The 22,165-nt window shown below is 39.7% G+C and overlaps 1 protein-coding gene across 4 annotated transcripts in view; it reads right to left on the bottom strand.

Moving 5' to 3' along the window:
- The window catches only part of ctdp1 (CTD (carboxy-terminal domain, RNA polymerase II, polypeptide A) phosphatase, subunit 1), a 98,943-nt gene extending 77,541 nt beyond the window's left edge, over positions 1-21,402 (bottom strand). The window contains exons 1-11 of one of the 4 annotated variants that reach the window (XM_040021015.1): positions 20,553-21,402; positions 19,354-19,437; positions 16,977-17,070; positions 14,949-15,077; positions 14,373-14,523; positions 13,414-13,504; positions 12,461-12,627; positions 6,265-7,308; positions 3,478-3,619; positions 3,126-3,356; positions 296-449 (exon numbers count right to left, since the gene is read on the bottom strand). In XM_040021015.1, the coding sequence (XP_039876949.1) occupies positions 296-449; positions 3,126-3,356; positions 3,478-3,619; positions 6,265-7,308; positions 12,461-12,627; positions 13,414-13,504; positions 14,373-14,523; positions 14,949-15,077; positions 16,977-17,070; positions 19,354-19,437; positions 20,553-20,848 (2,583 nt within the window). In that variant the 5' untranslated portion in view covers positions 20,849-21,402. The remainder of the gene's footprint in view (positions 1-295; positions 450-3,125; positions 3,357-3,477; positions 3,620-6,264; positions 7,309-12,460; positions 12,628-13,413; positions 13,505-14,372; positions 14,524-14,948; positions 15,078-16,976; positions 17,071-19,353; positions 19,438-20,552) is intronic. The other 3 variants (XM_040021016.1, XM_040021017.1, XM_040021018.1) reach the window with 3 other exon arrangements.
- Between the last annotated feature and the right edge of the window lie 763 nt (positions 21,403-22,165).

Below are 22,165 nucleotides of genomic sequence, written 5' to 3'. Positions count from 1 at the left end.
TTTCCATTCCTACATCCAATGCAAAGCAATAACACTGCAGGTAGATGCCTGCTGTGAGTATGGTATGGAAATTTATTTCACAGTCACTGCTGAAATGAAACCATTTAATTGCCTCATTCCTTGTACAGAGAACTTTCCCTTTTCACAGTGTCTGTCACTGTTGGTGCAAAATGGCACAAGCCTATTTTGAATGTGTGTAACAGACTCATTAAACATGACAGATTTCTGTAGACTCCCTAGTCTAGCTCAAACGCCACCAGGTCGAATGCTGAACGAAAGTTTCGTCCGTCCTTACCTCTTTGTCCATGCTGTCCAGGTCCTCCTTGCAGAGAGTGTATAGCGGCATTGTTTCTGACATGCTTGGCTGTCGTTTCCGCCGAGATGGTCCAGGCTGCTCATCATCTTGGCCGGACTCTACTCCCTCGTCTTGCTGACTCTGTGAGGTTCCCCTAAGGTACACAAGTATAAAACAAACGTGAAACACTGAAAATACAAATAACTTTGTCCAAATGTGGTAGCTACATTTTATTCTGAAATTGGTAGTGGGTACTACATCAGAAAAACAGTTTTTAAATGGCATCTGTGGTCTTTAAATGCTGTGCTGCTCAGATGTTACATGAAAGTGTACAATGGCCTGAATATTAATGAGAAATACACAACACTGTTATGTTCTATTATATTTCACTACTTTATGTTTTTATAGATGCACCTGCCTGCCCAGAGACCAGTGTATACACTATATGCTTGGGTCAAGTGTGATGTTACAGTGAGCTGGCTAACTACCTCCATGTTTGTTATTACTGCAGCAAAATGTTAGTTACATAATTGCTTTGTCACTTTAACAAATTTACTTGTTTCAAAAAATCTGCAGTTTGATATTATACTACCATAATAACCATGCAAGCTAGCTTTTCCACTCATACTGCCATAACGTCAGGAAGTAAGGTATCGTTGTTCAGCTGGGTATAACATAGGCATGCTGCACAAATGGTTAGTTCCCCAATTCCTTATTTGCAAAACAGCCACCTAAGTTACTAGACCAGCACATGAAATTGGATGATTTAGCTGACCTTATCTATTCAACTAAATGTTTTAGGGAAATCACTTGTAGTCTGTCCGTTTTAGCAAGCAAGCTAACATCAGCCTAAACATCAGAAAGACAGCTCCAGGCTGGATTTGATCCTGAAAAACCAACTGACCCTTCACAGAATGCCCTGCTCAAGTCCAACATACTGTTATCCTGAGGGGTAAAATATATTTCTATTTCTTGCAAATGTGATGTCAGGTTACCTGCTTACTCAATGAATTTGTTTGATGCCTTAACATAATAATTAGCTGGTTAACCATAGCGACTATGTCATTGAGTAATGAGGCTATCTAAAGCCAAAGCTAAAATGTCTTTTTTGGCCTTGTGCAACGTGAGTGCTGGAGTCTTTATTGCACTGGGAGCTTGCTGCTTGTTGACGTTTGTGATTACTGGCATCCATTTCTAAGCTGCTGTTAGCGTTTCTCACTGTTGATTGGGAGAACTGAAAAGAAGCATTGTCACATCTTTTGGATTTTCACAGACAATTCATCGAGCATCCTTCACACTGAAGTTATTCCATATGCTTTGGAGGCAACCAACAAAGTCAGGGAAGGTCTCTTCAAAAAAATAAAAATAAAAATTGGATTAGAGAGGATATCTACATCGGGACTAGTTTGTGACATTTCTTTTAGAACATTGAGACGATGACACTTTTTCTCATTTCTATAAAGATGCAGATTAACACAAAGATTTTCAAAATTTAGATAAGAGAAAAACAAACCGAATCAAACAAATCACCTTCCAGGCACAAGGATGAATTAAAAAAAACAAAGAGTATCATTATCATTTTTCTGTCATATTTTTCTCATTTTATTCTTGATGCTGTATATGTTATAGTGATATTTACAGGAAATGCCAGGCACCAGAATTAGGTTGCAAACACTGTACATAATCAGCTCATAGACAAGTAGGTGTAGGCGGTAAAAGGGAGTAGACCAGTCACAAAACACACAGATAGGCTTTCTTCTCTGTAACGAGGGCCCAGTAGATGCAAATGGGAAGACAAACTTTTCTACGGTTCCTCTTGGCAGTGCTTAATTGAGCAGATCTTCTTTGATGATTCAATCCAAGGTTATGCAACTTCCTGAAAACTCCATAGTGCCTCTAATCTATGAATAAAATGAGCCAATTTTCCGCTTTAGATGATTAATTACAGAGTATGATCACAGATATATTCAACTTAAAAACACTTTGAGCTGCTATTAAAAGTTGGAGTCTGTAATTTTCTGGCGTTATTATAAAGCATGCAGGTCAGCGTCTGCATGTGGCATCCCAATGACAAACTGGCAATGTTGGTGACTGATGAATGACAGAGTGACAGATCAGAGGTGAACTGTGAAGCCATCCTTTCACCTGCCACATTATTGCTGTCAAACAAGGACGCGACTGGCAATTCTGATCACTGCATAGGGAGAAAACATCTGACTGCCCTGAATTCAAAAATGTAAACAATACAAGGTGGGAGAGTTGTCTGGGAGGTGAAGCCTCTGTGGCTGATGAATATCCCTGACCATCAAAGACCATCAGTCCACACAATAACAGGGTGTTGGAGCCTTTTTATTATTCCTCAGTTGATGGCTAAGGAAGCTATACATCTCCAATGGGGGTAATTCATGTAGTAGACTATCACTACACTGGCAGCTGCTTTGGTTTACAAAGAAGGTAAAGATTAAATGAGAGTCAGGAGTCAAAGGAGTACACTGAAGATCTAATATAAAAGAGTTGTCTTTAAGCAGACTGGCTTAATGTGGAAACACTGAGGCACTTTTCTGAAACTGTAGGTACTTTCATAAGACGCTTCAGAGTTCAGCGCTAGTTTATGGCAGTATTATAGAAATGGAAAACCAACATATTTAAAATGTAATGATATGATTATTAATACTTTGATAGAAGTGCTCCACGCTCTATTAAACTGGTGCAATGTTGTTGCATTGAGGTTGTGTAATTTGGTATATTACATGATGCATCATACATGGTGTATGATCCCCCATGATCCCTCACAAAATATTGTTTATTTCACGGTAAAGTCCTGCAGTACCTGAGACCAGACTGCTCTCTGGGATCAGAGAGCAACAAAGATCCTGCCGTGTGGAGGTAGGCTGATGGACGGGACACTGCAGGGCCCCTGCGAATCAGTTTCCCTGTGATGGAGTCATATGTGCGAACCTCTGGAGATGCAGGTGGAGTTCTCGGGTGGATGGGTGCTGGGTGGAAAATAGGTTTCTGCAGGGAGCCCTGATTGTCAGGGAGAAGTGCTGGACTGTTGCTCCTTTAATCAGACCAAAAATAAAAAGGAAAAAGAAAAATAGTCAACGAAGTTTTGGGCTTCTGCAGTTAGTATGCTTTAAATCATCAATTGGCTGGTTTCCATAAGATCACAACGCCCTCACCGTGCTGTCTTAGAGTAATCCTCCTTCAGTGGGTAGAGCTGCTCCTCCACCCTCTCCCACCGTTCTAGACAACTCCAGAGCCAGTCTGGGTTGACAACGTGGAGGTGCTTGCAACCTTGTGCCTGACGGACCTTCTCGGTGCCTGGATGACAGAGATGGAAGAGAACGCGAACGAGTTTTGACCTTACAATCGAAAGCCATTACCAAACACGCACTCACTCTGCGTCTGCTGAATAATTCAGATAGATGATCCCACTTTCCCTACTGGAAAGCAGAAAATAATTACCTGGCCAATATTTTTTGAAAGATAACAAAGGATCTATCTCTTGGAACCACCGGGGTCAACATCCATTCATTTTTCTTTTTTTTCCTGCCAAATCTGGGCATAATCCAACTCCTAAAAGTCAGGTTTTGTTTGATAAAGTGCTGAATAACACTACAGACACAAAGACATCAGACTGAATTACTGAGTGCAGAAACTTGTACTTGATGTACAAGCTGAATGCTTGAGCAAAGTGAGCAAAGCTGCAGTTCAGCTGTATTTTGCCAGATCTATTTACATCCTGGTCAACATACTACTATTTGATAGCTACAAAAGTAAGATGTATCAAAACAAACTAATCTCTACAATTTAAATGTCCAATGTCAAACAGCCAACAAAATGCTCTCAGTGGAAAGATGGCTTTCAAGGAGCCATTTTTAAGGAGATGAAATAGGAAAAAAAGGCTGAGGTATGAAAAATTACACTTGATCTTTACTGAAAATCAACCACAGCAGGTCTTACTGAGTGATGAATTCAAATCTGTAATGTCTAAATCTAGTCATCATCAACAAATATGGAGGTTGTAAAAAGAAAGGTATAACAAAGCTCAGGCTAAGATAAATATCTCTTATAATTTAAACTGTGAATCAGCAAAGCTACGCTAAGTAGAAGAAGAATAACAATATGGAGCTATGATGAGCAACTAAACAAGTACAGCTGAGTTTTTGTTTATAAACCAATATGACTGACACGCAGATTTATGCATTAGAATTCACTTTTGATGACCATTAATGTTTGAAAAAAATTATTACAGTCTATCAGTAGCTGTTGAGATATTTGAGTCTAGAGCAAAGCTGGAATGGCAGAGACTGCCAGGATTATAGTCACAGTTGCCATGGCCACTTCAAATCCACGTGGCTATTTTTTTTTTTTTGACTCAAAATGAACTTTTAAAATGATTGATCTGACAGTTTAATTTTTCTGATACCATATACCCTTAACAGCTTTAACAGCAAAAATAAAACTTAACTCAGAGTTTGTATGTGTTTGTGTTAGGGGCCCATCAAAGAACAGAGTCCTGATGGACAGGTTTAATGGAGGAGAACGTGGGGGACATAAACAGCTTCCTGCTGTACCCCATGTCGTTAAGTGGGCACAGATGTTAAAGCTATGATTATTTAATCACTAACCCTCGTAGGATGTGTGTCATGGCTGCCCACTTTGCTGTTCAGCCAACGTAACAGGCATTTTCAGAAGTTATTTCCAGTTAAGTATCCTACTGCATATATTCCATCTCAGGCTATCCTGGTGATGTATGAGGTGACTGATTGCCAAGTGCTGCTCTCAGCAGGACTGCATCCCAGGTTAACAGTGCCACTTCCTATGCTTCTATTCACATGGTAAACTTGATTGGTGGCAATGGAAGCCGTGAATCTACAATTTCCAAGCTGGGTAAAGGGACTCTGACATAAAAACATGTTTCTTTCACTTCAGTAGGTCTAATTAGAAAAAAACAAAGTGTATGAATTTCACTTCATTCATTTCATTTCACTCAAGTAATGTTACTTAAATCTGTATGTTTTTATTTTTAGCACAACATTAAAACAAACTTTCATATCTATTCACGTATGCACTTCATTCCTGGGGAAACACTTTCTTCCATAAAGAAAAGCTGTATAGCTATGACAATACATTTTTCCTCCATTAGTCATTCATTGTATTTACAATTACATCTCTAAATGTTAGTTTTCGTTGATGCTGCATTCTTGCATGCATGCTCATATGCATGTCAGTGTAATCTAATCTCACTGATAACCACCTTACTGAGTTTCTGTTTTGGCAAACGGAGCATGCTGCTGCAACTTCATTGGTACTGATGCAAAGAACTAAACCATGTTCATAAGTTTAACCAGAACTCGTCACACCAGCGCACTGCTTAACTGTATGCCTGACCTCTACGATACATCAACTCTAATGACACTTTATTCACTGACATTTAAACAAGCCTTACGTGAGCTTTCTTAAATTCACCATTCACCAAATGTCACCATTAGCAAACCATAATTTGCATTAATCACACAGTTCCAGCATATTGTTACCTTAAAGAAAATCACTAACTATATCTTGCTAAATAACAGGTCAGAAAAAGAGTGAAAGGTAGCAGGCGTTCAGCACTTGAAATCCACTCTTTTTTTGGAAACGCTTGAAAATAAACCCATAAAAACTGAATTGTCAGATTTAACTAAAGCTGAGAACACTATGCACAACTATTAAGAAGTAGGGTTGAAACTAGTGATTATATCCATAATCACTCCATCATTAATTAAATATTCCTTAAAGGAATAAATCAACTGAGAATGAGATTGCCCCCTGTTGTCCATTATGCGTCCCAGGTTTAAGGGATCTCTGCTTCACGCTTATGGCTTCATCCATCTTTTAATACAGTACATGTAACTTGCGACATCACCACTCAGTACCAGCAAAGCCTATACACTATACTTTAACTAGCACGCATCTGTACATACCGGCTCTTGCTGCGATGAGATGTGTTGTCCGATTGGGATTTTGTGCACTGAGAATCAGATTCTTGCTGATCTTGGCCCCCAGCGCTTTGGCATGATAGTACTCACGGGTCCTTTCCATGGGGTAGTTAGTGGGGTACAGACCACTGAATACTATCGTCATCCCCTCCAGTGTCTTGCTTTTCAGCTCTGGGACGATCTTCCGAATGTCCGGAATTTCAGAGGCCTCCTTCCTCAAGTATGCCTCATAGCGGGCGTAATACTCTGCATGGATCCTTTCAAGCACCTCCTCTAAATAGATGAGATGATCGTCCTGGTCATTATCAGCTTCTTCCTCCTCTTCCTCGTCATCTTCCATACTCTGATCCAGCAGCTCCTCGCCCATGGTAACACCAGACTGTTCACTATTCTGGGACTCTGTTTCTGGCTCTCTCCTATCTGAGCAGCCATTTCCGAGCTCGGGGTCAGGCAGAAGAACTGAAGGCTCTGGTGAGTCAGAGCTGCTTTCACCTTCAGCTTTGCCTTTACTGTCCTCTTCCTTTGCCCCATCCTTACAAGCAGGTTCTTGCGTGGTTCCTTCCTGACCGGATTCCTTTGTCTGGCCAGACCTACTTTCACCGTCACTCTCTGATGAGGGGGGCTTTTCTGTAATGGAGTCACTGTCACTGTCACTGGAAAGGTCAAAGTCTAGGTTATTGGACTCATGTCTTGGTGCCGATGAGTTTGCACCTTCCTTGTCCTCTCGCGTCCCATTTGTATCGTCTTCCTTAACATTTGTAATCTCATCTCTCTGGGTGTCCTTGGATTCTTCCACAGGTTTTGTTTCAGTCTCTGACCCTTTATTTTGTCCCGATTCGTCCTCATCCGCTGTCGGGTGTGTCCGTTCTTTTGATGGCATGTCCTGAGAAGACTGAGGTGCTATGGACTCTTCCTTTCTGGAAACATTATTGTCCTTTGCCCTTTTTCTGAGGCCATTATTTTGCTCATCGACACCAAGCGTCCCTGTTTGTTCTGTGCTCTCTGCTGGTCGACTCGAAGAGCCTCCTGCTGGAAAAACACATAGAAGTTTAAAAGTATTCAAGGACACACGAATTAGAACCTAGAGGTGGGGCTACAGTGAGATCAGCTTCTGATTCCCAAAAGTTACAACAACAATTAAAAAGGTGAGTTAAGGACTTAGCTACTGCCAGTGGTCATCAAAGATTATCTTCTACAACTGATGTGCTCAACAGAGGTTGTGCATTGATACTAGAGTTGCAGTACTAGTAATGGAGTACTGACAGCAACAAAATGGTAATGAACTAATGAATAAAAGAACTGTGCTAGTTTATAAAATTCTTTGATCATAAAACAAATTCATAGAAAGATGGAATGTGTTTTTTTATTCTGTCCATTATGAAAAAAGTGAAATGGGCCATCAATACATTAATTAATATTTTTCCCCATCTCACTCCAAGTATATTATTTTAATTTTTGCCCCCCAAACATGTGCCTTACTTCCCTAATAAAACTCACATGTTGGTGAGGTGGTGTATTTCAGGACAGGATCGGGTCTAAAGTGTTTTTTCATTATTGGTGGAACGATTTCGAGGATTGTGTGGCTAGCTAGCTGATTATTCTTCACTTCCACCATGCTAAAGATATTTGGGACATGTCAGCACATCATTTCATTTGCCAACAGTAGGGTGGGTATTAAACCTGGTTACCAACTGAGTTACATTAGTACTACTGAGTACCGATTAACTTAATGATTCCATTGCTGTTAGGTACCAGAACACACATGGGTAGAGGAAGAACAAGACTGTATGAAATCCCTGGTGAAGAGCAACATGTTGAAGAGCAATAAAAATGTCTCAGGTGTGGTTAAACCCTATGCAGGCAATGCTCTCTGCACCATTTTAACCTGCATCATTTTCCTTTTTTTGAACCCACATAACTTTATTCGAGCTGATGGTTACATGTTTTATATTAATGCATTCTGGAAGGTCTGTTGCCCTCCAATTATAAACCTCTCACTAATAACCCTCCTGACATTTCACACTCCTAGATTTTTGCTCAGGAAGCGCTGTTCCAATTTCCCCTTTTGGCAAACACTTCTTGGAGCAGAGTCTTCCTCTAAGACAAATTGAGGTTGTGTACACTGAATCACTCCGGTGAAAGCAACTCGCTTTGTGCTAACCAATCAGCAGCACAGAATTAAAAAAGAAAAATTTGGAATCAGGTTGTCATGTTTTCTTCAAGCAAAGGAGTTTATCATTTTAATAAGATAGAAAGATCTACTGCAAACTTCGAATAAGGTTCCTTGTTCAAACAAGTGTGCTGTATCACTGTGACCCACAGGGCTGGATGGACGAGAGAGGGTAGTGAAATAATCTGAGGAGGCAGGCCAGTGTGCATCAGCCATCAGAAAGAGAATTCAGCAAATTAAATAGTGAACAAACAAACTTTTCAACAAAGGCTAATATATTCCAAAGGACAAAGAACCAATTACTCTGACATTATGTGATGCATTTCAAGCTTAGAAAGGTTGACAATTGCGTGGTAAGAGCAAGAACTTTTCATTTAATGTAACTGGAACTCACCCATGATATAACCCACACAGCTCTGGTCCTATATTGTTATTTATTTATTTATTTTTATTTAGTGATATATCAGTTAACCATGCAAAAGACTAAGCTTCAGCTGGACCACAACATAAACGGCTCATTAAAATTTTAAGATTAATCTTTATCATATTTAATTTTTTTAATAGAAAATATGGCTGAAATCTTCTGTGTTTGAATCAGTGGGGTTTATAATATAAACAGAAAAGTAGATCTACTGGGGAATAAATATTTGAGAGCAATACCGAATGCCTCAGAGCTTTGTCCACTATATTGCTTTAGAATATTGAACTACCACCTGGTCTCTGATTTATTCATAAATATAATGTGATTGAAAAATGGTGCATCACAATTCAGCTCAGAAGGACGGCAGAAATTAAGTGTTTGATACTCACAATTTCTTCAATGAAATCAGGATGCCAACATTGATAGTTCTGGTTGTCTGGGTAAGATAAGTTGGTTGTGCTAGTTTTGGCATGTAAATATGCTAAATTATTAAATAAAAATTTAAAAATAGTACTGTTGATGTCAGTGTTATTAGTTCTGAAGACTGGCAGTATAAAAGAAGAACATAGCTTCTTGGTCCTTGAAAAGTGACAAAGTCAGAGTACCCTTGAGCCAACAATCCCTTTAACGTTAACTAGTAATGACTTCATGAACTTCTTCACAAATAAAATTTTAATCATTACAGAAAAAAAAATTACCAATAATCATCCCACAGATGTAATATTATCTACAGTTACTTTCAGTACCATTGATATTCATTTAGACTCTTTTTCTCCAATTGATCTTTCTGAGTTAACTTCAATAATTACTTCCTCCAAACCATCAACGTGTCTTTTAGACCCCATTCCTACAAAACTCCTCAAAGAAGTCCTGCCATTAATTAATGCTTCGATCTTAAATATGATCAACCTATCTGTAATAATCGGCTATGTACCACAGGCCTTCAAGCTGGCTGTAGTTAAACCTTTACTCAAAAAGCATCTCTAGACCCAGCAGTCTTAGCTAATTATAGGCCAATCTCCAACCTTCCTTTCATATCAAACATCCTTGAAAGAGTAGTTGTCAAACAGCTAACAGATCATCTGCAGAGGAATGGCTTATTTGAAGAGTTTCAGTCAGGTTTCAGAGCTCATCACAGCACAGAAACAGCTTTAGTGAAGGTTACAAATGATCTTCTTATGGCCTCTGACAGTGGACTCATCTCTGTGCTTGTCCTGCTAGACCTCAGTGTAGCGTTCAATACTGTTGACCATGATATCCTATTAGAGCGATTAGAACATGCTGTAGGTATTACAGGTACTGTACTGCAGTGGTTTGTATCATATCTATCTAATAGACTCCAATTTGTGCATGTAAATGGAGAGTCCTCTTCACACACTGAGGTTAATTATGGAGTTCCACAGGGTTCAGTGCTAGGACCAATTCTGTTTACATTATACATGCTTCCCTTAGGCAGCATCATTAGAAGACATAGCATACATTTTCACTGCTATGCAGATGACACCCAGCTCTATCTATCTATGAAGCCAGATAACACACACCAATTAGTTAAACTGCAGGAATGTCTTAAAGACATAAAGACCTGGATGGCCGCTAACTTTCTGCTTCTTAATTCAGATCAAACTGAGATTATTTTACTCGGCCCTGAAAAGCCTAGAAATATGGTATCTATGCAGATTCTTACTCTGGATGGCATTACCTTGGCCTCCAGTAATGCTGTGAGGAACCTTGGTGTCATTTTTGACCAGGACATGTCCTTCAACGCACATATTAAACAAATATGTAAGACTGCGTTCTTCCATTTGCGCAGCATCTCTAAAATTAGAAATATCCTGTCTCAGAGTGATGCTGAAAAACTAGTTCATGCATTTATTACTTCCAGGCTGGACTACTGCAATTCATTATTATCAGGATGTCCAAAAAACTCGCTGAAAAGCCTTCAGCTAATCCAAAATGCTGCAGCAAGAGTCCTGACAGGGACTAGAAAGAGAGAGCATATTTCTCCTGTTTTGGCTTCCCTTCACTGGCTTCCTGTTAAATCCAGAATTGAATTCAAAATCCTGCTCCTCACATACAAGGTCTTAAATAATCAGGCCCCATCTTATCTTAATGACCTTGTAGTACCATATAACCCTATTAGAGCACTTCACTCTCGCACTGCAGGCCTACTTGTTGTTCCTAGAGTATTTAAAAGTAGAATGGGAGGCAGAGCCTTCAGTTTTCAGGCCCCTCTTCTGTGGAACCAGCTTTTTTCCTTCCCACTGTCCCAAAGTGCTTGCTCATAGGGGGTCATATGATTGTTGGGTTTTTCTCTGTACCTATGAAGCGCCTTGAGGCGACTTTTGTTGTGATTTGGCGCTTTATAAATAAAATTGAATTGAATTGAGAGCCTTCAGTTTTCAGGCTCCTCTTCCGTGGAACCAGCTTCCAGTTTGGATTCGGGAGACAGACACTATCTCTACTTTTAAGATTAAGCTTAAAATTTCCTTTTTGCTAAAGCATATAGTTAGGGCTGGACCAGGTGACCCTGAATCCTCCCTTAGTTATGCTGCAATAGACGTAGGCTGCCGGGGATTCCCATGATGCATTGAGCTTTTCCTTTCCAGTCACCTTTCTCACTCACTATGTGTTAATAGACCTCTCTGCATTGAATCATATCTGTTATTAACCTCTGTCTCTCTTCCACAGCATGTCTTTTATCCTGTCTTCCTTCTCTCACCCCAACCGGTCGCAGCAGATGGCCCCGCCCCTCCCTGAGCCTGGTTCTGCTGGAGGTTTCTTCCTGTTAAAAGGGAGTTTTTCCTTCCCACTGTCACCAAAGTGCTTGCTCATAGGGGTCATATGATTGTTGGGTTTTTCTCTGTATCTATTACTGTACGATCTACTGTACAATATAAAGCGCCTTGAGGTGACTGTTGTTGTGATTTGGCGCTATAGAAATAAAATTGAATTGAATTGAACTTGACATATTAGTGGTTGAGGTCACGGGAGCCTCGTCCATCTTGTACACTGTCTGTGGTTGTGAAGTTTCTTCGTTTTTAAACAAATGTACAATTTGCTACATTTTTACAGTCTTTTGAGGAACATTAATATCTGATCCAGACAGAAACAGAAACAAAAGCATTTAGTGAACAATCTATGTAATGTCTGAAACTGGACAATTAATTCGGCTCCCGTTTATCTGACTGCGTCATTAAATAAATAAATAAATTAAATAGTTGATTGTTGGAAGTGACCCTCAACTATAGCCCAGACACTTCCCACAAAGATTCCCATCACCACTGCAGGCATAAATTTCTGATTAAAGGCAGAGAACCATGAAATAGTGTGTTTTCCAATTAAACTTCTCTAAGCATCACTTATTTTTATTTTATTTATTTATTTATTTATTAATTTATTTCACACTTGGTACAACAATTCAAATAAACCAACCACACTTTCTATCAAAAAGCACTACAACCATGTGTGAAAAGGAGCAGGAAGAAGAAAATAATCTTATTACAGGGTGTTTACCTGCATAAAAGAATTGTTGGTCCAGATTGTTTTTAATGGACACATCACCTTATCAAAGATGAGTGGGTGAACCATACCTTTCCTGGCCATTTGAGCTTCCCGTGATCCCGGAGGAGCATTGATGTCTCCCGTGCCCTGGAAGTAAATGTATTTCTTCACAGTGATGAGGTTAGGTGCGAATTTCCACACATCCTCTCGGTCATCGATGATACAGACCATCGAATCTCCACAAGGAAAAAGGTTTCTATCCAGGAAAGAAAGAAAGAAAGAAAGACAGTGCTCAAAACAACAGTAAAACTGCTGAGCGTCATGGCAGATGCTCAACACAGACAGCCCATTAAAAATCTAGTAGTGTTATTTGTGGTTACAGGAAAATAAGGGGAACATCAATTTCTTATATCAAAGTTCCGCTTTTGGGTTTCCAAGAAGAGGCATCACTGGCAACCACTCATAAGTGACACTGAGAAAGAACAATAGAGCTCTACCATTTGTGCTGCACAAACATGAACAAACAATGACAATAAAGACATTAAACAAATGGATAATGGCGCTAAGAAAATTATTTGGATTAACCAGCTCCTGGGTTTTTGGTTATTATCTGCTTAAAACAAAAACAAACAAAGAAAAAAAGAAAAACGGAACAAAAAGAAATGTTTTATTCATGTTTTTTTACTCAGTGGATTCTCTACTCATTTTGTTGTCACGCTTATTTTGCTCCTCTGCTCTCTGTTTCACCTTGTGTCTCACTGCTCCGCCCCCTGTGTAAAGTCTCTCCTCTACGCACTCGGAACACAGCCAATCAGAGGAGAAGGCAAAGCATAACAACTTGTTACATAACTGGAAACCGAGAGTAAATACTAGAATCAAATCCTTACATAACCACCAAAGAAAACCAAAAGAAACATACCCCGAATCTTTCTCTTTGTTTTTAAAACAAAACCCTGTATAGTAGAGTCCAGACAGAAGACAAGGACTGATCACTAGACTAAGCTGTGAGCGACCGATCTAGTCTTAGGTAGGAAATTCTCACCTAAGATTCCCAGTCTTTGAGAATGGATCGATGCATTCATCTCTAGAAAGGATTCGATGAGAGAAAAGCTTCTTTTCAGGATCCAGGAAGCCTAAAAAGAAAAGCAAAAAAAAAAATGCAGATTTAAATTTTTTTTTTTTTTAAAATCTATGCAACTGTAACCACTTCTTCAACACAACAGTGGATATTTTTCTTAAACTGACAAGCTTTTCTTGACCTTCTCTTTGGTCTCCCTGAATGCAATCAATCCAAGTTTCCCAGGGATTTTTACTGAAATAAAATGTCTATCAAGAAACGTGGACAGTAATGTACTGTGACTAAACAGGACAGCCACTGTACAGGCTGCGAAACCACAGCAAAAGCTGTCAATGGCAGGAGCACTGATCTCAAACATGTTGAATCACTGCATCGGGGTCAGCAGTAAAATCCAATTCAAAATGCATTAAACATTCATCATATGGAGGCAGAACAGTACTAGAGTGAGACTGCCCCTACCATTTATTGCCTGATGAAAGTTTGCACCCAGAATACTAAAAACATGCTGCTTAGACACACTAACATATCAATATAACGTTACTGAATCAGAAAGCTGTAAAATATTTTCATTTAGAAAGAAAGCAACATCAGGATTACTTTGAGCAGCCAAGCGCTGTGCAAAGTAAATATCTGCAAACTTGGCAAGAAACCTGCTAACATCTGAGACATTACATGGGTTTAGTAAGCGTTTTAAAGTTTAAGTACAACTGCAGCTTGCAGATAGATAAGTGATCCAACAAAACATCAGCAAGAACACAAAGTATGAGCAGACACTCCCCTCTTATGGACACAAACGGGTAGTACAAGGTGAAAAGTTTCCCAAAGTGTCAAAATGCAAAAAGTGAAAGTGTAAGGTGATTTAATACATATCCGAACTTTAAAGTGGAAAGGTGCTGCAACATGTAAAACAATACGCTCCTTACCAGCAATGGTGTGTGCATAAAGGCGGCTCCCAAATGTGAAGACATGCAGCTCATAGAGCTTGGCGATTTTCTCCAAGAACTCCTTGCAGTGTGGGCGAAGTCGTGTGTGAAGCATAGGCTCTCCTCGGCCAAGCTGGAAGTGGAAAATGCCCTGAAGGACACGACAAGGGATTAAGAAAACGTCAGAAAGAAGCTGCAGGGTTGGGTATCAGGATGCACTATTAAAGATTGTCAATAAAGACATTATCATTGCCGACAAACTGAAAACCCCTTGATCTTGTTTTTATGGGAAAACAAGGACTTGTGAAATACATGGGCAGGCTCAGCAGCTTAGTGTGTGTTTGTGTGTGTAGCTAAATTACAGACTGATTTATGATTCTTTTATTTGCTTTACTTTTATAGGTCATTTTAGCATTTATCAATATCCTATAGCAGTGTCTTGTTGCTACAGCGGAGGCTGTTCAACAAAAGCTACATTGTACGAGTGTTTCAAAATAGCACTTTGCTAGAAATCAAAAGACGTGGTAGAATAAAAACTCTGCTAACAGTGATAGTTGTGTGAGGGGAGACCAATACCTTGTTGGACATCCGTTGGCAGTGCTGTTCAGTGGTGTGAATCAGCGTCTGGTCCAGGTCTACCATTAGGACCAGCTTTTTGTTGCGGTGGAGTCTCTGCTGGTCCTCTCTGCCCAGCTGTTCTGCTTGCTGTTGGGAGCGATTGAAGGTAATGAGTGGAAAATTAGAAAAACGTTTGCACACTCTAGGTTGTGTTTTTGTACAGCACAGGTGCAAGAGATATTAGAGAGAGATGTTTTCAAGGTTTATGGTTAAGAATTTTTTGTTTAAGTTTGTGTGAAATTGTTAGTTAAGTGCTTGATAGAAACTTAACGAACAGTAGCTGCGTCCAGGTCATTTGTTTATGCTCTCATTTTAAATGAAATTCTCACTGCTTTTAAAGCTATGGCCTGTATATAAAAGATGGACACAGATCCCATTGTTAAGTGTGAGAATGAACAACATGAGCGTTAACAACATCAAAGAAGGAAAGATGTCAGGCTTATTTTAGAGAAGCAATTGTTGCTGTGAGAAGACCATTTCCAAACAATCTGAGGTTCCTGGTTCTGAAGCCACAAGGATTATTCCCAAGACAAAATATTAAAGGCAAATCTTCCCAGGAGTGGATGTTCCACCAAATTCAGCCCAAAGTCAGACTGCACATCCTCAGAGAGAGAATGTAAACAAACAAATTACTCTACAAGCCTCAGATAGCATGCTAAAGTTTGTTACAGTATAAGAAGACTGGAGAAGTGTAGCATTTTTCTGCCAGAAGAAAACTTTGTCTCTCTACAAATAACACATTTGCAAAGTTGCATATGAACAAGCCACTGGAAATGTGTGAACAAAGGCCAAATTGCACAAAGCCACGTCTGGTGAAAACCAAATCAACACCTCATTCCAGCTGTCGAGCACAGTGGTGGAGGTGTGAAGGTTTGAGCTTGTTTTGCAACCACAGTCCCGGGCTCCTTGTAGTCCCCAAGTCGACTATTAAGTACTCTCTATGCCAAAGTACTGTAGAGTCAAATATAAGGTCATCTATCAAAAAGCTAAAGCTTGGCAGAAACGTTGTTAAATAGCAGGACAAAGATCCCAAGCAGCAAATCTACAAAACAATAGCTGAAAAAGAAAAGAATCAAGATGCTGCAGGAGTTGCACCTTTCCTGCAAACCTCAATGAACTGAAGCAACATTGTAAAGCATCAGTTCTTCCATAACAACTGTGTTCTATATTATTAGCAATTACTTCAAGTTATTACTGTTAGGACTGGTTTGATAGCCTACTGAATCGCAGGGTGCACTTAAGAGTTTCACAGGACAGCACAGAAGTCTGTAAAAACTTTATCACATTACTTTATTTCATGTTTACTGCACATTTACTCTGATTTAGGTCGAAATGAATTGGCTCAATGTCAAAGCAGCTATTACAGGCCTTTTTCAGTAGTACCTACTCGGTTCAGCTTGGCTCTTTTTATGGTTTTTCATTAGGTGGTAGTACTACCTAATGGTACCAGTACTCGGGTGGGATTCCAAGTGATCTGAGGCAAATTGAAAATGTGACATCAACAGACTGTATGCAAGCGAGTGACACCCAGCAACAAGGGAAATGGCTACAGAAGAACACAACACTGTGACCCCCCCCCCACACACACACCACATAGCAGCAGATATACCTTGGCATCATTGTTGTTGTGTTTGTGTCGCATACAAATGACATCACAGGACTTTCTGCCGTTGCTATAACGACTGCACCTGCATTAGATCTTACTCAATTGTGATGGAAAACGACTGAAACAGAGTTGCGTTGAGTCAAGCCGAGTAAGTACTAGCGGAATAGCGCTCTTGGTAAGACCAGTCAAGAACTTGCAAATGCGTGGTCACCTACATTTAACTGATTAATCAATCATAAAGATGCAAGTCATGATTACCGGAATTAGGACTACTCGACTTTTGCAATAAAAAAACAAAACAAAAACACACACACACACACGCATAAGGTTTATCTGGCCTGCCAGTCCAGTCCTCCACGTAGCTTCATCATATGACTCACCTCAGAGCTCACCATCAGCTCAGGGACACTATGCACCATGGAGACTGTTGCTGTGGAGATGGGAGTTTGCTGGTTCCCATTTGTGCTCTGGAGCCTGAGAAGGAAAAACAGAGTGGGCGTCACACATTTTTTGCATCTCTCAGGTCCTTGAACATATTGCGCCGGGAATAAAAGAGAGCTTTGAAAAACATGCAGATTTGAAACTGCTCCACTTGACAGCCGTTATGTTTGCAGTGAGCACAGAATACACCTCACTTACAAAGTGATGGTGAGCATTTCAAGCTACTTCAGGAATATGTTAACATGACATCCAAAAGTGACACCTGCTGAGGCAATTCTGTGCCACATCATGTAAACTCTGTCTTCAACATTGATACCTTCAGAAAAAGAGCCAGACTTTTACTTCACAACAACAACAACAGCAGCAGCAGCAGCAGCAATTGTAGTAAAACACAGACTCTGTGGGTCTATGTAAAAATCATTTGGTGTGTTTTGGAGTTTTATTAATAGCTTCAAATGCTCTTGCTTTACCAAAGTGATACAAAGAAAAACTGCAGAGTGCGAGTGCTTGATTTGGGACCAGAGCTGCAGCTCTGCACTCTGTATATGATCTCTGGCACCATCTGATGGCAATAAATGAATCAGGTTATATCGCAAGCACTACATTCAGTCAGTGTTTAATTTCAGTAAAAGTATGAGCTTCAGAGTTATGAGGTTCCAAAAGTATTCTCTAACTGAACCACGACTACAACTGGTGCCTGCATGGCACTGTCAGCATGAACTTTTTACCATTTATACAGGACTGTTTCCCAGCAAACAGGCTGCTTGAGTTGAGAGACCACAAATAACTTAGACATTAAATATAACTGGTTAATGCCGCGTATGTAACCTTAGCCTTTTTGTATCAAAAATATAAATGTCTCTACATTATTAGAGAGAGAACTCCAATAATGAGAAGATTATATGAGCTAGCACTTAGAGACAGTGGGAAGAAAGAACTCACATCTAATAGAAAGATACTTCTGGCAGAGCCAGGCTCAGTGACGGGTGGACATTGGCTGCAACCAAATTCTTCAGAGGTGGGGCAGAAGAGAAGTATATATATTAAAATTACTGGTAACAGCCAGCGTTACCCCTCAGCCTCCGAGAAGGAACACCTATGGTATCAATTTTAAAAGCCTACGAGCCTCGAGTTATCACATTTGTATAACATTTAACCTTTGACTTTGAGATTTATACTCATTTTAACTTTAATGGCTGTGGGGTAAAAAATGGTTTGAAAAGCTCCTGAGAACCTTTTTGCATCTTGCAAAGGGTTTGACTCTAACTGAAAGTCAACCAGTAGATTGTTGTTTGAGCTAACTAGCTGTAGCAACCTTTCAAAAATCAAATCAAATCAATTGAGTAGATTATGTATATAAACAACAATCATGTGCTTTTTAAGTATCTTGAGGTAAGTGTTGTAGATGAGCTTTGCCCCACAGATCAAACACTTGTATATTAGGTTAAACTGGTGATTCTAAATTGGCCACAGAGGTAAATCTAAGTGTGAATGATTGTCTGTCTCTCTGGATTAGTGATAGTGATAGACTGACATCTATCACTCCTATGACAGGCTGGACAGGCTCCAAGAAAACAGACAGAGAAGACAGAGAAAACAAAAGAAAGACATACTGCCTTTACCCAAAGCACAAGGACAGAAAATAAGGCTTTATAAGACATAGGTTCTATGGAGCTTCCATACATAGATGGTGTTGAACAAGTGGAAAAACAAAGTCTGGACTCTCTAGATCTACAAATGCCTCCCTACTAAAACATCCTCTGTAATCACATTTTAAAAACAATGATATCACATAGTTCAAATGCTTAGCTAAGTTTAAGTTCATTCATACAATTGAGTAAATGTAATATCAAAGATATTATCATCATATTATATTGGTTTACATTTAATCATGTTTGTACATTTAAAGCCTACCAATAATGACATTTTGCTTGGTTTTTGTCTTTGAAAACAGCGTTGGGTAAACGTCACAGCTATCTTTTCTTAAAGAAAACATTTTTTTAATTTTTTGACCAATGTTTTCAGAATAGTTTTCATTTACTCATTTTGCTAGGTTTTGTTCACTTTCCCCCCCCTTTTCTTCTGCCACCAGCATGTGAAATGATGCAACCGTGACATCCATCCCAAATGAACCTATATGGAGTGGTTTGCTGTTCCATTTTAGTTTTTTTTATTGTTTATAGATATATCTATGTAATAAAAAGGGGTAAGTTGTAGTTCTTGGGGGGAAATGCATGAGCAGATCAGAAAAACACAAAGATTTAAGTTAAAGACAAAGAAACAAAAAAAAAAGAAAGAGATAAAGCATGTATTTACTGAGTTAGATCTTGACCACATTCGGCACATAAGCCCTTCATGACAATGGGATGGCTGCATTCTTCTATTCTGGCTATGGTGCCCCTGCAAAAAGGAAAAAAACAGAAAAATAATTAAAGACCCAGTTTACTTGCTTGCAAACTGAAGCCTGAGACTGTGCACAGATTCTCATTAACTGTAGCATGCAAGTATATAAAGAAACATATAAAGAAAGGTATTAGTTAGGAGTTTCATTTTATTTAGCTGCAATAATAAGACGCTGTAAAAGTACTATAAATAGCTAGCAGTAGATTAAGCGGGGAGCAAGAGTTTACAAAGAGTACCTGAAAGCAGCACGACCCTTTCCTAACAGCAAATAACAACTATATCAGCTTTGAATGTGTATCAATATCAAAAGGTGTCGAATTTAAATGTAAAGATTTCAAAAACAGAACATTTCTTTTAAATCTGATATATAATTCGCATAAAAAGTGATGCTAATACATAATAAAGCACAAAAAGACCGGTCAAACCATTTAAAACGAACTTCAAAATCTCCTCTTTTGGTAATTAACTGCTATTAACGCGTATTAATTCTCCCGTTACTGTGAATTAATACGCGTTAAAGTATATATATATATATATGTATATATGGCTAGTTCAAGATCACGAGGATAACGGCTGCCTCCAGGGTCACTCTTCTACCTGTCATTCTGCACTGCTTGTATACAATTTTGTGCACGCGATAGTGGCTGCGTCAAGGCAAACAGCACAGCGCGAGAGCATCTACCACGTGGTCGTGCCTTCAAAACAAAAGTGCGGAGCTTTGGAAATTCAATCATTACTGTACGTTAATAAAATTAACTAAAATTCTGATTTAGCAAATACAATTGTTTTCTAACTTTCTCTTCCACTACAATCACAACTCCTGAAAAAGCTCGATAAAACAACATTTATAAAACACGATGCTTTTATTTTGAAAGCCCCCCGACGAAACGCCAGCTTGTTTATTTTGCGGTACTTGACTCTGGTCGGAGCAAACGCTTCACTGTGTTGCTTTGAGCGTGGCTAGCAAACAAGCTAACGTCAGGTTAACAGCGTTAGCTCGTTAGCTAGCTTAGGTACAATGAGCGTGAAGACAGCTGCAACAAAACGGAGCTGACACAAACAGGGAACAGGTCAGCTAACATTAACGAGCTATAGCAAGCAGGGTGACTCACCCAGGAGATATGACTTCTCCAAGTTGACTGCATAACTCCTTCACTATTCCAGCACGGTCCGATTTCACCTTCTTCTCTGGCAGCCTGGCACCATCAGTCCCCTTCTCCTGAGGTATGGGTGCACACAGTGCTAGCACGGAGTCCACGTTAACAAGAGAGCCGGCTTTGACTTTCCACTCTATAAGCCGGACAGGGAGAGCCCCAGCTGGCCAGCAGATATCCGCCACCTGCACCATGGGGCCCTCTGCAGCTGCACCATCGCCGCCACCACCAAAATCTGCAGGAGGATCCTCCATCTGCCCCGCACTCTCCAAAAACAAAATCTCCTTACTTTTGAAAAGCTGACAACTTAAAAGGTATCCACTCGACTTCGCAAACCCCCGTGTATCATTAAAACGTGCGAACCGTCAACATCGAGGAGAATTAAAACAAATGTGCTGCAGATTTAAACACAGCAGCTCCACAGTCCCAGCTACGTTCGCTCTTCCCGCCCGTAAACAGGAAAGCGCAACACTGCAGCGACACGGGTCGCTACAGTATCCGGTATACAGCAAGCCACTCGCGAAAAACACCAGAGAACTTCTATCGTCTCCGAGAACGCCCACTCTTTGGATCTCTATTTTCTTAGAGGGCGCTCGCGAGGTAGTCCAGAATGAATACATCCCTGTGGACGTGAAGCCCCCAAATGTAAATTCCGTCGAGGATTTTATGCTGGGGACTTTATCGTGTGTTTTATAGGTGAATGTGAGGCGAAATATTTTACGGGGTTCGATTGTAGTTAAAATGCGTTTTATGTGACAGCGCAATAATAAGACACTTTACGGCATCTGCCATTTTGATTTGGGGCATAAAGCTAGTGAATCCTAAATTGACCAATCAACTTGCAGGTTTGGTTTTAGGAAAATCCGATTCTCTTTTTTTAAGATAAAGGAAATGATGTAACTGTTGTTATATTTTAGGTCGTAAAAATTATAGGTATGCAGAAAATAATGACAATAGTAATTTGTGGGTTTTTGTCTAGAAGCAGGTTTTACCCGTTTAGGTCCTTTTCACTTGTGATCATCGAGGACGAGCTCGCCGGCGCCCTCTGCAGTGCCGCTGGCTAATCTACAGTCAGTTTGTGTACAGTGGGATTATTAGGAAATGAAACTACTTCCCTAGATTATCTCTGAACGCAGTTTCTACTTAGGTCTCAAAATAAAACGACTCGTGCCTCTTTGTGACGCTTTTCACAATGTTGCCGTAAACTTTTAAAGTCACCAATGTGGTTATTCTAAGTGCTCCTTATTATAGATATCACCTATATAGCGCTTACATATTGTGTTAAAATCCGTGCAACCGTGAAAGATCATTATTTATGTTTTCCCTTTTTCTTTAAAGCTGCTGAACCCGCACAGACATGGTGTTACCTGACGCAACGTGATGTAACATATAAGTAACACTACACAAGTGTCTCATGGGGTTTTTTTGCAATAAGAGCACGATATTTACAAATACAGTAATGTTTTAAGGTGTAAGTGAAGGAGGTTGTTATAAGTTTAAGAAAGCCTTAGGTTTGATTGTATAGGTTATACCGGCCCTCGAGGTATGTTAATATTTAACTTTCCAGGCTG

This window comes from Simochromis diagramma, unplaced genomic scaffold, assembly GCF_900408965.1.
Source record: "Simochromis diagramma unplaced genomic scaffold, fSimDia1.1 OVJJ01000753.1, whole genome shotgun sequence".
NCBI lineage: Eukaryota > Metazoa > Chordata > Actinopteri > Cichliformes > Cichlidae > Simochromis > Simochromis diagramma.
Note: the sequence above shows the minus strand (reverse complement) of the source record. Positions and strands in the feature narration are given on the sequence as shown.